General features: G+C 36.3%; 1 protein-coding gene across 3 annotated transcripts in view; it reads right to left on the reverse strand.

The window, feature by feature from the left end:
- Nucleotides 1–17,500, reverse strand: part of LOC119570027 (transcription elongation factor B polypeptide 3-like) — a 20,110-nt gene that overhangs the window by 2,453 nt on the left and 157 nt on the right. The window contains exons 1-7 of one of the 3 annotated variants that reach the window (XM_037917954.1): nucleotides 14,348–14,478; nucleotides 12,441–12,677; nucleotides 10,297–11,458; nucleotides 6,541–6,692; nucleotides 6,133–6,338; nucleotides 1,242–1,336; nucleotides 968–1,128 (exon numbers count right to left, since the gene is read on the reverse strand). In XM_037917954.1, the coding sequence (XP_037773882.1) occupies nucleotides 968–1,128; nucleotides 1,242–1,336; nucleotides 6,133–6,338; nucleotides 6,541–6,692; nucleotides 10,297–11,458; nucleotides 12,441–12,530 (1,866 nt within the window). In that variant the 5' untranslated portion in view covers nucleotides 12,531–12,677; nucleotides 14,348–14,478. Of the gene's footprint in view, nucleotides 1–963; nucleotides 1,129–1,241; nucleotides 1,337–6,132; nucleotides 6,339–6,540; nucleotides 6,693–10,296; nucleotides 11,459–12,440; nucleotides 12,678–14,347; nucleotides 14,479–17,500 lie in introns of those variants that run through there. The other 2 variants (XM_037917951.1, XM_037917957.1) reach the window with 2 other exon arrangements.

Genomic DNA, 17,500 nt, shown 5'->3' on the forward strand with positions numbered 1-17,500 from the left:
ACTCATGATCAAAATCACAAAGATCAGCTCAAGTTGAGTATTTGCTATCATTTCAACTGATTATTACATTGGTAACAGTGAGTATCTGAAAAAGTAAATCATGTAAAAATATGAGTATATGTAAAAGTTGATGTCAAAGCAGCCATTTTTGTCAAATTTCAGTTAGCAGCAGGTGAGAGAGTCACTGAAATAAGTGCAGAAAGAGAATAGCTACACAGTGCGTGCCTAGCTCATACAGATATGGTTTACCACGCAGCTGCCAAAAAAGACTGTGGTCATTGGGTTAACCCATTGCCGACGGGTGGCATGTACGTACATGCCATGGCATGGTGGGACCATCTGCCGGGGGCACGTACGCACATGCCATAGAGTATGCATGAACATGCCATGAGTTTTTTTTTGTTACAATCACGGCAAAAGATTATTTTTTTGCCAGTGAAAGTGTGATTAAGTCGGTTCTAACACTTTCTCATTTTTACCATGCAACAAACAAAAAAAATGCAACAAACCGACAATTTCAACTCCATGATGCCACAGACTACTTATTTTATTCGGACTATAGACCGAATAATGATCAACTATGGAGTCTATATAACAACAAAAATGCCCTTCAGTCTCGATTTATCAGGAAGTTTGGCAAGTAGAGACTGTAAAAAATAATGAAAATTGAAAATACAACATATCTTCGTAGTATTACGAAGAAACGGCATGGGATGCTGGTATTTGGCATGAGTGGTCGCGCATGCTCGGGCGACGATATAAGCCCCCGGCAGCGAGGCCCAGGCCACTATGAATGCTACCCGTCAGTTATGGGTTAACTCACTTTAAAGAACTGTGTTTAAGAATGATCAGTTATCAAATGAACATAAGTCTTTCCTCTGAACATCAAGTAACTACTTATGTGCCAGAAGATTTTTTTAAACAGGAAAGAAAGAAAGAAAAAAAATAATTTATGATCTATACTTACTTTGTTCTTGAAATCTCTTTTACAGTGGGTTTCCCATAACACATCTGTATCCTCTAATAAGTATGAATTATAATCTTCAAGAGTTATAAGCTGTTGTGGAGATGCTCGCTCTAGAACTGGTTGCAGAATCTCAAAGGGAATTCCACCAGTAAACTCAAGAGCTGCAAGAGAGGAAAATATGTAGCTGAAACTGACAGAGAATATTGGAGAATATCATAAGAATTTCCCTCTGCTTTCCATCAATCCTGAATTTCTTTTATTGTAACAAACTTACCATCAATATTTTCTTGTAAGACTCTGATGCAGGCTTCATACAGTGTTGGCACATAGGCCAATCCAGTTACTTTCCCTGAGTACATTTTACTACGTCTGAAAAAGACAAACAATCCATCTATATTGGTATATTTAAAAAAAAAAAAAGTATGTAGTAACACAAATATGTATTATACATAAGAAAACATATAAATTATCCTTTTAATGAACATAAGTGATTCTAAGAAGAGCATTTGGTTAATAAATCCACATCAAGTGTTTACTTTTAACAGTTTTGATGACAAAAAACTATATTCAATTGAAAACCTGTTGCCAATTTACACGTGACATCTTGCCGCAATATAGCTATATGAGGATAAAAAACGAATATTCATACATCAACTTGATACCAATAGCATACAGTATTTGCTATATGGATGTTAGAGTAACATAACAAAATTCCATAACATGTTTATCTTGTTCTCAGCAACAGGAAAAAAAAAACAATCAATCAATCTCAATCATTTTCTGCTCATCACCAAGATGGCCAAATTCTGAAACAAATATGAATGAGAATGAACATCTTCACAGTGCAAAAGATGTATTTTATACATTCAAATATTTATTTATAAGAAATATGTATATTCAGCAAGTCTACAAAACATACTATATTATCAACCATGAGCTGAAGATTCACCTAACACCCATGACCTGTCACCGATTACCAGCAAAATTGTTGCCTTGACTTAGAACAATTTGAAGCTGTCTGACCTAATTTTCATATTAATATATGTATATATATATACACAATATATATACAATATATATATATATATATATATATATATATATATATATATATATATATATATATATATATATATAAACACACACACACACAAATATAAATGAATATAAATTCCTATTCATGAACAAAAATGTTCACAGTTTGTCCATGTGTTGACAAATGTAAATCCCTGTACAGTACTTGTCAGGTGTCTTGGGATTTTCATAATGCTGTGTAAGAAGAGTTGGTACAATATTTTGCTTCAATGTGGAACTATAAACTAAAATAACTTGAGAACAGCTGGAAGGAGACAGCCCTTATGAGTATGGGCAAGCTTCTCTTATTTATTATGATTTTCTTCACATAAGCTGTGAAAGACAAATCACTTTATACTATCAACCACAATTTCCATACTTAATGTGTTTTTTTCTGCATTTTAGATACTAACAATACAAATATGTAAGCAAATAATGGAAGAGAAACAAAGTAAATTGTGTTGAATTCCCAACCTTGTGTTTTTTATACTCTATATTTTACTCTATATCAGTAAGTTGCTTTCTTTTTATGTATGAGTGTCAAGTTCATCTTGGGCACTGCTGTCCTTCTCATGAGGTTCACTGGAGCTCGCGGGGCGGCAGTAGCTTGCCTGTGATTTGTCGCCTCACCGCATGGGGAGATCTCTTCCCGAAAATACACTGGACCTTCCGCGATGTATACTCGGTCAAAGTGGGCGGTCCCAGGTCATCCGTGATTGGCTGTCTCCCCGTGTGGGGGGATGAGGATGTCGTTGTAAACATCGTCGGGTCAAATAAAAGGAGCACCAGTCAAAAATTCAGTGTGCTCCCTTCCGCCATGTGACCTCGCCTGCTCCGCTGGATCCTCTCTCACTCCCACGCTCCTGATTGTACATATTTTGCTATGTATGTGTATGTATAGTGTATCTTAGTGCCGTTAATAGTAAACCTTTCTGTTTGTTTCCTCTGGTGTTTTTCCGTTGACCTTGACCGTTCTGATTCTTATATCTTTTTATAAGTCGAACCCTGACATTGGCGACCTTGCCAGGATCAGACGGTCTGGAAAACGGCACCATGAGGGACTACGTGAAGGAAGGTGAACTGTTTGGCCTTGAAGGCATGGCCTTTTATCACTACATACAGGAGCAGGAGAGGATCAGACACGAGCAGCTGGCCCTGTACTACCGGAAACGGGAGATACAGAGGCAGCTGTCGGAAGAGCAGCGTCGCAGGAACCGCGAAGAGGACAGGTGTCGGAAGGCAGAGCAAGCTTTTGGCCTTGCTCTGGCCCTCCTTACGCGAGGGAGCACGTCATCCGGGAAACTCAAGTCCAGGGAGTAGAATGCTGGCCAGAGGAGCGACTGACCACGGAGTCGCACCTGGACGCGTTCCGTCTGCCCAAGGACCCGTTGCAGCGGGAATCCTGTCAGCAAAAGTCCGCTTGGAAAACTGGTGGGTGCGGGATGTGCACCCGAACGACCAGTTGGCGTGGGATGCCCGCCCAAGGATATGGTGAGCATCGGGCTGTCAGAAGAGCTACCTGCCGAAGTCGCGCCGGAGGACCCGTCGCCTGCCCAGGACGCGCCGGATGAGTCGTCGCCTGCCCAGGACGCGCCGGATGAGTCGTCGCCTGCCCAGGACAAAAATGTTCACAGTTTGTCCATGTGTTGACAAATGTAAATCCCTGTACAGTACTTGTCAGGTGTCTTGGGATTTTCATAATGCTGTAAGAAGAGTTGGTACAATATTTTGCTTCAATGTGGAACTATAAACTAAAATAACTTGAGAACAGCTGGAAGGAGACAGCCCTTATGAGTATGGGCAAGCTTCTCTTATCTATTATGATTTTCTTCACATAAGCTGTGAAAGACAAATCACTTCGGATGAGTCGTCGCCTGCCCAGGATGCGCCGCATGAGTCGTCGCCTGCCCAGGACGCGCCGGAGGAGCCGCCTGCGCAGGAAGAACTGCTTGCGCAGGACGCGCAGGAGAAACTGCCTGCTGGGGACGCACAGGAAAAGCAACTGGTGGGTGCTGGACATGTGCCCGAACGACCAGTTGGCGTGGGATGCCCGCCCGAGGACTTGCCGGAGTTGCTGCCTGCCGAGGACATGCCGGAGGAGCTGCCCGCCGAGGAGACCCCGTTGGAGCTGCCCGCCGAGGAGACCCCGGAGGAGCTGCCCGCCGAGGAGACCCCGGAGGAGCTGCCTGCCGAGGAGACCCCGGAGGAGCTGCCTGCCGAGGAGACCCCGGAGGAGCTGCTGTCCTTCTCATGAGGTTCACTGGAGCTCGCGGGGCGGCAGTAGCTTGCCTGTGATTGGTCGCCTCACCGCATGGGGAGATCTCTTCCCGAACATACACTGGACCTTCCACGATGTATACTCGGTCAAAGTGGGCCGTCTCCCCGTGTGGGGGGACGGGGATGTCGTCGTAAACATCGTCGGGTCAAATAAAAGGAGCACCAGTCAAAAATTCAGTAGTTGTCCCGTGACTTCTGACTTGTGTGCTCCCTTCCGCCATGTGACCTCGCCTGCTCCGCTGGATTCTCTCTCACTCCCACGCTCCTGATTGTACATATTTTGCTATGTATGTGTATGTATAGTGTATCTTAGTGCCGTTAATAGTAAACCTTTCTGTATGTTTCCTCTGGTGTTTTTCCGTTGACCTTGACCGTTCTGATTCTTATATCTTTTTATAAGTCGAACCCTGACAATGAGTCTGTCTCTTTTACACTTAAAGCCAATGTGTTTCACTACTATACCTTACACATTTTACAGATTAACTATATTGTCACATGTGAAGATGTGTTACAGCTCACTCAAATAGAAAATGTGATTCTTTACTTAGCCCTAAACCAATAGGTATGGCATATAAGTACGTGACATGCCCACTGAAAGGTTATTTTATTAATTGTTTTTACACATAGATGGCTCCACTTGTACTAAGTCAATTATGAATCAATTACAAGTACTACCTGTCTCACTTATTAACCTTTTTCCTTGATTTTTGAAAATATTTTGTTTTCTTATACTGCTGTTATAATACATCAATAACATTATTGTAATTATAATGTCTATAATATAAATAACACCATTGATACTCATAGCATAAAAAAAATAACTTGCAGTCATGTATGTGCAGACATTTCACAAAAAATTCTAAAATGGGCATAGCATTTTCCTGGCGACACTTGGTTAATTAGGGCACTTTCACTTTTTGGCTTCCAAATGACAACTTTCTTGAAGGAGGCATTCATATTTAAGAAATGTTATCCCTACAGAAATGAATGAGTGCACAGGATTAATGTTACATGTGTGCGAGGATTACTCCTACATTTATTTGCATATATTCCGAAAATGCATCAGAAACTTGTTCATTCTTCCCTTTCCCAAACTTACAGAAAGAATATTGTTACAACAAAAGTGAATTACTGCTATGGCAGAATACAGACAAAATTGGCAAGTAGCTGAATGCTGAAAGGATTAAATATTTGAGACCTGGGAAATGAGCTTGAACAAAATTTGTAGTATGTGATGCTCTCTTGTTTTGATTTGTCAACACTGACCAACTGCATCAGAGTTCAGAACTTATACTGTATTCTTATGACAAAACAGTGCCACAGGACGAGAAATTTGGCACTTGGGTCTTATTTAGCCTAGGAAAATAATAATAGCTCTTCAATTTGGGGATTAGACATAATATAACAGAACTGTTATGCACCAGTTTTATGCAATCCATTCTATAAGAGTATTATCATAAGTGAATATGATTGAGTTCCTTCTTCATCATTATATACATATGGAAGAAAAAAACAACTGTATATCTTTTACAGCAGTCAGTCAAGGAATAAATAATTAATAACCAAAGCTGTATAATGCTAGTGTCAGGCATCTTCCCTAAAAACAACAACACACAAACCATTCCTATTCTAATTTTCTATTATTTATGTGATATGTATTCTAATACCAGTGCATGTATCAAGAAGCTACTGGCCATATTAGTTTATGAAATACTGCATTACATAGGCACTTCATGTCCACTTTGAACTTTTACATGACTACTACAGAAAATTTGTCTGTTTCCTCAAAATCGTTACAGAATATAGCAAAATACCTGTTATTCTTTGACTGAAACATGATATTTAGGGCCTCCTCTTCAGTCATCTTGGAGGACATGTGTTCCATTGGATCATCTTTTAACTGAAGTCTTGGCAGTGGCTTGTAATTGGGTGTTATCTCTGGAAGCAAGGGCTCCTCTGGCGGCAGACTTATTGAGGACGGCAGGGAGGGTAAGGTTGGTGGCTTTGCCAATAATCTTTGCTGTAAGTTAAAGGAAGAGAGTCATTTGCTGTGAGGACATGGAAACATCATTATCACCAAGCACTATCAATAGCATATATTATGTTACGATGATTCTCTTTAGGTCATTTAGGTCAGGATCTATCTATTTCAGTTCACAAAATCATGTGAGTTATCCTTCACTCTAGTTCTCAAGCAATGCTTTCTTAGATCTAGTTCACACCTTCTTAGCATCTGGTAAACCTCCCCCATCAGATAGCATTCTCTTATTAGATGACTTGCTTGAGGATGGCTGTCCCTCATCTGAACTTTCCCTGTCTTTCTGTGAGTCTTTTTTCTTTTTCTTCTTTTTCTTTTTCACTGGTGATTCTAAGCCTGTTATAGAAAAAAAAATCTTATAACCATTAGCATATATATAACTGCACATCCCAAGGCAAAATTACTACCAAAGATATTAGACTAATGCTAGAATGCTGCATATTTTATGAAAGATGAGGTGAATCTGGACCAATTAACAAAATATCATGAACTTGTTAAAACTGAAGGTATACTGACAGATGCAAGATGTCTCTACACGAACAAATACTGAAGTGCAGTCATACAATCACTAAATGTGTGTCATACAACATAATCAAAATTAAACATATATAGTTTATATAATCCTCCACAAAATCTGACCTGTCCTTGTCTTACTTGACAGAATTAATAAATAAGAAAGAAACAAAAGAAAAAAGAAAAAAAGTTGTACTGTAAATAAGTGTTCACTTGTACAAAAGCAACTGCAAAATAACCCACAAAAAGTTATTTAGAAATGTTTGTGCAATGCCTTCTTTTAGGTCAGCTATAGCAACAGGAAGAAATGCAAAGATAATCCTATGAAGAAAATACTTATTTAAGAACAAAATACAATCATCAGCTACTGGGAATCACATATTGAGTAAACAACATTTTGAACACTAGGTATGTATGTACTATATGTATATCTGTAAGCAAAGGATATTAACTGAGAAAAAATATGATTTTCTTTCATACATATTAATAAACTGGCCATGACTCCCAATGGAAGCTTCAATTACTTTTATTCATATTGGGCTGAAGAATAAATTAATTGCATTAATTATAAAATAGGTCAATACAAACAAATGTTCATAATATGTTACATAATACAGCTTTCTTCTCCTGATGAAAAAAAATGCTACCTACACCAGTGATTGAAATAATCTGAATGAAGTGGACAAAAGCTCTGGTAAGAAAAACTTCATAAAATGATCATCATTCAGGAATTGAATGACAGAAGAGCTAAAATATGAAAGAAAGAAATATAAAACAATATTTGCTAATGCTCAAGAAATAAGAAGTTGAAAACATTACTGAAGAACATTGGTAGTCACTTTTTAACCTCATAAGAACCATATAGAGTCAATAAACAAATTACACAAGAACCCTTTGTGGTTTTACCTCCTCATTCTCTTCCTTCTGTATTTTCCAGACTAACCTTTGTCCTGTATCTGTAGAAATATTACAACAACAGGAACATACAAGTAATGATATACTTCCAGAATATATGAAGAAATCACCATTACTTTACAGAATTACAGGAGAAAATGCTGCTGACAGGAGGAAGGCAGGCAAGCAGTGCATCAGCAACCTGTCTCAGTGCATTATATCCCACAGTGTCCTATCCTGTAAGTCACTCAAAGCTGCACTTATGTATAAGGCCATCAATATGTTTTTGTATTGCTGAAGTGTATGAACTGTCTCTTTTGACATCATGCAGTGTCATAATAATTCCTATCTAACCACTATTGGCCAAGTAATTGTGAAAAAGCAACCATAATTCCTGAAAAGATAAGCCTATGAGTGGCACCTAATGCCAGTAATAATTAATTGTAAACTTGGCAGTAATTAGGCAGATTTTAAGATCATTCTAGAAAAGATGAGGTAACTCAAAATACAAAGATTTAACTTTAAATTCAACTGGAGATTTTTTTTTTTTTTTTTTTTTCATTTGGGCCTAATTTCCCAGCTTCTGATAAATAAATACAACAAAATTGATCAGTTACAAATAATAAGAAAAGAGGGGGGGGGGGCAGTTTAAATTTGATACAATTTGTAAATCAACACCAGTCTAAATTACGTGTGGTAAACTCAACACACAAATACCCAGTGAAGGATAGAGAAGGCAAATACTTCTGAATGTAACTAGCTACATAAAGAAGAGGCTGAACATTTCAAAATAGTAATCGATACAACAAAAAGAAATTTCAGAGAAAGAGTAAATTATAATTTTTAAGAGTAAAGCAAAAGTTATTGATAAGATACAAAGAATACATAGACCAAACACTATCAATTAGGTGTCATCAAATGTTGGAAGCTGTTGTTGTGTTTTTTTATATTTATTCATTTATTTATTTATTTTTTGTAAAGTCTACTAACAAATTAGAAGGGAAGATATGAGATAAAAAAAATATATATATACTGTATATTAAGCAACCTTGAATTGAAATAACTACATAAAAATAAAGTGATGGATGATTCATAAACTACAGCTAATTTTAAAACTCTTGAATATCTGAAATCATTGGTATGCTTAGTAGTCTTAATCAAGAAGAAAAAAAAAAAACACTGCTGACATCTTTATCAATCTAATTTAACATGACAAAGGAAACTGTAAAAAAATTAAAAAGTAGACTATGATGTAATAAGACTGGTAGAGCCTGAAAATTATTACTGTGAAAAAGGTTACTGAACATGGAGTGTGCTAATACATAATAACTAATAATTTTCAATCTAACTGAAATAACCTTACTGTACTTTAACCCAATGCTGCTGGAGATGGCATGATGTAAGTACATGCCACACCCACTGAGTTTAGTTTAGTTTAATTGTTACACATAGATGACTGCCTAAGTACTTAAGTCACTAATGAGCCAATTATTAATAGTGATTGGCTACCTACCTCATCTGTTTACCTTTCCCTTGATTTTCAGAAATATCTTCATATATTTTATGTTGCTATTAGTAATGCCAAAAACATATTAATAATCCTGAAGTCTTAATAATGATAACAGCATCAATACTGATAGCATTGGTGAAAAAAGAAAGAAAGAAAAAATCTAACAACCATTAAATACCAGAGAATATTTTCGAAAACAAAGGAAAACTCATTGGTGACTTAGGGCTCGTGAAGTGATTTAGGTGTAAAAACAATTAAATTCACAGTAAGAAAGGCATGTGCATATATACTATCCCCTGTAGCACTGAGTTAATCTAGAAATAGCTTTCAGATTGGCATTAAGATTTATAATTCAACAAACTTCAAGCACCTGATTATTTCAGCATATGAGTGAATGCACTCATATGCTGAAGTTACATTTTATAGAAACATTAAGCTGAACTCAACATTTGCAAAATAAAACAAAACCCTATAAATCTTCATGATCACTATCAATATCAATACTAAACCACTCCTTGGCAAGCTAGAGGGGACAAAGCAACCCTTAAAAATGGGTGTATTCTCTGATGATTCCCATCTTCACTTCAATGAAAAAGAAATTGTGGTAAAGAAATGAAAATAGCATCTGGAGATGAGATTAAAATAAAAAATAAAACTATGATTTAGTTTGATTTTTTGCTCAGTTCAGTCAACAAACAGATTTGCTTACTTCTCAACACTGAAGGGGCTGACTAGCAAGCTCTACGGGATGTGAAGCAGTGCAGAAGTACCCACAAACACTTATTTTGGTAACTTATTTCCTGCCCTAACACTTCAAATTACATCAAAATGCAATATCCCATTAGTTGCCATGGTGGGGTTAATATTAGGATTACACTTAATTTTTCTATAGAGAAGAAATATCCCCTATAAAGGCAAAAGAAAAGTAGAACTGATGATGATTATAATAATGATAGTGGAGGATGATTATGATAACTTAAAACTTATGACTTAAAACTCAAACTTGGAGGAAAATGTACTGACCCATCAAAGCTGCACCGAAGTCTAGTCCTTCACTCATATCATGCTTTTTGCTTTTCTTCTTCTTACTCAGATCTTTTCTGTCACTTTCTGAACCTTCGTCTATTTCTCTATGGTCAATTTTTGGTTCCCTATCACTTTTGTCCCTATCTCTTTTGCTGCTGTCTCTATGTTTGTCCCTGTGTTTCTCCTCTTTTCTTCTATCTCTGTCCCTATTGCTCTCTTTACTAGAGCTCTCCTTTTCTCGAGTACCCTCTTTACTTGTATCATGTCTATCCCGTCCCTCTTTTTCTCTTGAACTTTCTTTACTTGTACTCTCTAATTTCCCATGACTACTCTTTTCACTTTTCTCTTTTCGTTTTTCGTCCACATTTCTTTTTGCACCGTCTCTGCTTTCATGCTTTCCAGCTGATCTTTTTTCTATTTCCGGGGTACTAAAGCCATTGAGCACATCTTTCTTCTTTCCTCTGTCTTTTTCTTCTCTTTGTCCATCTGCACTCTCCTCTCTTCTTGACTCTTCTTTAGGCCTATCACTACTTCTATCTTTGTCCCTGTGTTTATCTTTGTGAGATTTGTCTCTATCCTTATCTCTGTGTTTGTCTTTGTGTTTTTCCTTGTGATCCTTTTTTCTGTCTTTTTCATGGCCTCCTGAGGTATCCCTACTTCTCTCCTTCTCCCTTTCCTTGTGTCTCTCTTTCTCCCTATGCCGATCTTTGTCCTCTTTACTATTCTTTTTTGACGAGGACTTGCTGGAACTGCTACCATTCCTCCTATCTGCAGATATGCTTGGAGATGCCTCTTTCCAGCTGGGTCCTGATGAGCCTTCTGGGGAGCTGTAACTGGAGGCCTTGGCATCCATACTGGAGGGATGATATTCAGTTGAGACTCCTGAGCTACCACTGAGTAACTGGTAGTCTTTCTGTGATGTGTAGGGGTTGTACCCATTGCTGTTTTCCCCACCTGCAGGAGAGCTCTGCTGGCCATAGCCATAGGTTCCTGAGTCCACCTCATCCTCATAGTCGTCTGCAATGTCCCCACACTCTTCAATTTGGAGTCTGTCTTCTTCATCCTCCTCTTCCCTGATTTCATCATCTGGCTCTGCTACAGCTCCTTCATCATCTTCCTCCTCTCTTTCAGACCGCTGTACATTTAATCTTCCTCCTCCCTGCAAAGGTTACAACACTGGTAAAGAAATGCATAAAACTTGATAATTCTATATACTATACATACACACAAACAACATTTCTAATATCTAACATTTTTAAAACACAACTCCACTTTATCAGTAATGCTCAGAATCTTTAAAATATCTTACTTAAGAGATAAAAGATATCAACCGTTTACAATATATCCTACGCTGACTTTTACTGCATATAGATGGCTCCATAAGAACTTGGCCACCAAGGATTTAATTAGTAAGCTCTAGTAACCATGCCTGATTTCCCCTTTCCTTGAATTTGTTTTTTTTTCTAGAGCTATTAATAATGATGCTAATACCACTGACACTATGATTACCTTAAAGTTACCAAAATACTAATAACAATAAAAAACTTTCTGAAATTCATAGATCAAATGAGATAAATGCAACTAATAATTGATTTTTTGGTGACAAAGTATTTGTGCAGCCATGTATGTATAAAAGAAATCAATTAACTAAATTTGTGGTGGACTTGGCATGTATTTTTACCAAATAGGGTTATAAAATCAACACCATATATTTAATGAATTAATGTTTCTATTCACTAGCAATGAGAATAAACTACTAGCTACAGTTCTATCTGTACCAGATAATCTTAGGAAACTCAAGTAACAGATATTTTAGTTGATCTCAATTAGTAATTTGTATGCCATTACTCTCCTCACCTTCATCCTTTACTCCTTTACAATCTTTCTCAATTAAAAAAATAAACTAGATTCTACAAGATCCTGAAATAAATGGATATTACTAGAGTTTCATGAAGAATCAAAAGCCACTGATAACATGGGTATATTTAAGTGAACCCCCCCCCCTCCCCAAACATACATATGCATGGACAGACAGACAGATAAACAGACACAGAGACACAGACACAGGCACAAGCACAGACACAGACACACATACACACAACCATACACCTAATCTCTGTGTCCCTCTCTCTTTCTCTTACCCTATCTTCTTCTGTGTGATCTCCCCTCTGTCTATCATCCTCCTCCTCCTCCTCTTCCTCCTCCTCCTCCTCTTCTGCAGTCACCATCATCTTCCATTTGTTGACAAGTGCTCTCGCCTTGTCCCCTACGAGACCCGAATGATGTCGAAGAGCATTGACAGATCTTCCCACCCCTGTTTCTTCAAGGTGGCTGACTGTCACTTGCAGATATTTCAGCTTATGGATGTAGTACAACAGCTGTGAAAACAACAAAAGAATTAAGATAACACATTTTCATAACAGAAGAAAAAGAACTAAATACTTCAAAGTTAATACAGCTTTTGTCTTATGAAAATTAAGATGGTTTTTGTGTCATTTCCTTTGTCTTTGTTTTCGCAGTGAAGTGAACATTTCTTCTATGAAGGGGTGTCGAAATATTGTTTACCTTTGTATACAATGAACCACACCTTAATTTTTCATTGATATACTAGTATTTAGACATACATTATCATAAATATATACATATATATTTCTCTGGCTGCCTATTCATATCTATCTATCTATATGGTGTATATATGTAAACTTCACAAATAGAATATTTTGTGAAGCACCCAAAAACTGTAATCAAAGCATATACAGGATTCTGCAAAATAATCCCTAATCTACTATGTAAAGATGTGTACAATACTGTAATACAACAGCAGCTTTCAATTTTGATAAGTGGAAACTGCTATATCACAGTTAACATATGTTGTCTTTCATTGTACATATCAAATGACTGATGAGACATTTTCATGCATGCTAATTTCAGCTTTCCTATCCTAGGTACCATGACAACTGCTAAGAATGTGGACATGCAGAAAATATACACTTTTCTTATGCATTCTACTATATCAAATTAATTTCCCTTGGTCAAGACTTGATCAAAATTTTATGAACATTCACAATGACAAACTACCTGAATTCTATTTTATCAAAGTCAAAACCAAATGTTAACAAAAAAAAATTAAATACATTATATGTATATGATAATGACAACATACACCTTCCTGGATTAGGACTTCTTCACTGTATAAAAAAAATGAAACATCAATTCTGGGTTATCACAAGAAAAACAAATTGATTAGAATACAGTCACATTAATCTTATTCTGGTTTTATTTTTAACCATGACCTCTATTTATAAAAATGTGATACTGCAAGGAACAAAAATAGCAAGCAGATGAACACAATGGGAAAGAACTATGAATATAAAAAAGGAGAAAATGACAAAAGAAAATAGTAATTTCAAATAGCTTATATATACAAGGTTTATCTCTTATCAAAAAGCAAAGCATCAAAGCTCCAAGAGAATCAGTTCTAATTACTTCATGATAAATGCTATCATGCAATGGAACATCATTTCAAAAGGACATGTATATGTGATATATGTCTATATCTAGGTCTATATCACTTATATTCTAATAAAGAAAACTTTCACCTACAACTAAAAATACCTTTACAATGTTGATACAAGAGACAGAGCAAAGAAACAAAAAACATTTTTTTGGTTGCCACAAAATGTACTCTGCATACACTGCCACAGTTGCAATTTGAGAAACACTCAAATTCAGTATATCCGCTACAAAACTAATTACACTTACCCATGATGGCCCTACTGCATTTAGTACCTCTATATTCTACATTAAGTAATTTCATGTACAGTACTTCCTTTTTGAAAGTGGGTTCCAATGGGAAAACATGAACTGTTTTTTGGCCTTTTATGGTAAGTTAATAGTAAATGGGATATCTGAGGAGAAAGCACGGTCTTTTTTAAAAATCTTTAACTGAAGAACCATGATAGCCTGTGGCAGACTCACAGGTTAGAATCATTGGATGCTATTGCTGTTAATACATATGAGATTATTTTTTGAGTCTAAAAAGTAATACCTCTGATTTTTATCAGTATTCTTCTTTTCACAGAAACACCTGTGTAACTTCAGTTGGCCAATGGTATTTTAAAGGGCACTGACACTGTCTATTTCTTCTCTTTGTAAAGCTCTAAACTTTAATTCACCAGGAATGTATATTCAAAATGTTCAAGTCAAAAGATACATACTTGCTGGAGATAAGATAATCTATAAAATATTTTAAATCCCTTAGAATTCATATCATTGCAAGATAAAAACTACCATAAATCAATTAAATCTATATATTCATTTAACAAAATAAAGAAGAAGAAGAAGAAGAAGAAGAAGAAGAAAAAGAAATATTAATAAAATAAATAAATAAATAAATAAAAAAGATGAAAGTTCTGAATAGTACTGCACAGAGTCAGACAAAATCTAACTTAATGTCTTATACAACAAATAAAACAATGTTATTAACTACCTATTATAAATGGGCAGCAAGGAGTAAAGTAATCGCATAAATCCTATATTAATAGCTGTGCTCACATGCCTAAGTTCAATGAAGTATTGGCCTGTACACTCTGCGCTCCTCCAGCAATGGCAGACAATCCTCCATTAGTCTTGTTTTGACATGATAAAAGTTTTCAACCTACCTAGTAAGTTACCATCAAATACGGAAATGTTAAAGGTCTTGGCCCTATCCAAATCTACATGAGGGAAGGTGCAAAGTCTGCAAAGGCAACAGCATTAGTTCATGTGCTCATATACTGAACAGAAAGTAACTCTATGCAGGCAAATTCAAGAAAGATATATGACTGTTTTTTTGGAGTCCACAACTTTCCGGCAAACACACAACAGTATTATTCAATGGAAAAAATCCCTATGCTTCCCTGCCAATATCGTAGTTCTACCGTCTACTCCCGTGTATAAATATCTACGATTATGACTGTGATACTTTACTGTAATTAAATTGTACATCTTGTGTGGTAATACTAATGTGAAACTCACTTTATGATTTTGTGTCAAAATCCTTAATCTTTCTTCTCACACTTCATCCTTACAAAAATGCAATTCATCATTTGCTACATTACATCCACAATAATTATAATCATCTTTTCCAAAAGTTAAAATTGTCTTTTCTAGGCAATATATTAATAAACAAGTAAATAACAACATCAACAATAGAAATAAATAATAAATAAAATAAACAAACAATCAACATCTCGGAATATTAGCAAAAGAATAAAGTTAAAAATGTAAAAATCCGCAACCACAATGCTAAAAACACACAAAAAAAGCTAATACTACATAAACAAATTTTATCAATTAACCTGCAGACACTTTCAAAATGAAATATTTCTCCTGCAGTTATATGGCCATATTCTATCAAAATTGACAAAAAATGTGAATTTATGTCCAAACTAATGGAGGCACAATTTAATCCAATGGCAATAAGTAGAGACACTGTTCACTACAGTTTTGTTTTAATAATTTTGTTTACACATAGATCGCTTCATAAATGCTGATCACCAAGGAGCTGACTACTAGGCCTAGGCTTCCCTGACTACACCTGTCTGCCTCATTCACAGAATTTTCAGGTAAAATGTTTTTCTTTTGATTACTCGAACCTTACCGTTATTACTGTCTTTATTATAATTTTGTCAACAATAATGAACAGTTATACAAATAAAAACTTTCCTTTTTCAAAAAATGCCAGTAACAGGATAATTGGTGAGGTTAAGTAGGTCTAATAATCGACTCCCTGGTGACGAGGTGCTTCTGGAGCCATCTAATAAAACGAAATCACAGTGAAATTCTTGTCCTTTGGTGTTTCAGCAGAGGTCAACAAACTTTCACTATGCATAGGACTGTTCATGGAGTACCGAATTTCCACTGTTTCCTTACTTGACAATACTGTATATATTCAGAATAGGATTGCATAAATATTTAGAAAAATAAAGAAAACTGTTTAATAAGCAAACCATAACAACATCCACTGATATATTGATTAATGTGCAGGATAATGATGCCCCTACAACGGCCCAAGAAACCTTCTCTACATATATAAGACAAAATCGATATTATATTGGTTCCTTGACAAGATTACTTCAGAGCTGATGAACTTCCTTTTACGAGAATGTACATGATGTATGTTTGTTAGTCTTTGCCATAGAGCAAAATGAAGATATCACACTTAGCTATGTGAAAACAGACTTCTGGACTTTAATAAGCAGTTGTGGCTATACCTTTCTGCGGTATATTTTCTAAGGCTTTGTGTTACTATATGCATTCTTAAATGGCCATTAACTTAGTTTTTTTTCTGTCTTTGCACAGTCCGCTTTTACCCCTTTACCCAGATAGCCTATTAGAACGGTAACCTACACTTCGAGGTTGTGTTCCATTATAGGCCGACAAACCTCCACCGTGTATATACTGGCAAGATAAAGCTCACAGCTATATCATCATATAAGGAATATCTAGTCAGAATATATCTAGTAGTGGTTTGTTGGGCACTGCTGGGGTACATAGCATGGAGGTCATGACATCAATCAATGCTGACCTATTTAGGGCAACTGATGGTAATAAATCACAGGGAATTTCTGTAAGTTTTAATTTTGTCAAAGTGCAGGTTTGTTGGCCTTTACCAGAGTAATGAGGATATATAGGCCATTGTACTAGTATGATTTATCACTTATAAAAGCAAAAGGTTTAAGACCTAATACTTACATGGCCTGAATGCCCTACTTCAATAGGAAGCAAATGACTTCATATTTGTATCAAGTTCTCTACTATTTAGAAATGTTCTTTATCTCTGCAGTTCCTATTCCATTAGACTAACGAGCGCAGAGAAATATAACCCAGCAGTTTATTCAAGAAAAAAAAAGGTTCCTCAAGAAAACATAAATCTCTATTATCAGTAAACCGTTTTATCAGTAAAGGAATCCTGGAACATGCTGGTCTCGTATTTCATTCCAGTATCCTCTCATTCTACTGCCTATTAAACGACATCTTCCCAAGCCTGACGAGACACGAGCCCTGGATAGTCCCGTGGCCTTTAGGGTCATGAAGGCCGATTATCTAAAGAGAAATCAGTCGGGGAAAGAAAAAGTTCACTCGGGTCTCCTCTCCGTCTCGTCCCTTGCCCTGGATTTCTCGGCCTATTATCTAGTCCTTTCACCAACTCCACGCATTT

The sequence above is a fragment of the Penaeus monodon genome, chromosome 4 (genome assembly GCF_015228065.2).
Source record: "Penaeus monodon isolate SGIC_2016 chromosome 4, NSTDA_Pmon_1, whole genome shotgun sequence".
NCBI lineage: Eukaryota > Metazoa > Arthropoda > Malacostraca > Decapoda > Penaeidae > Penaeus > Penaeus monodon.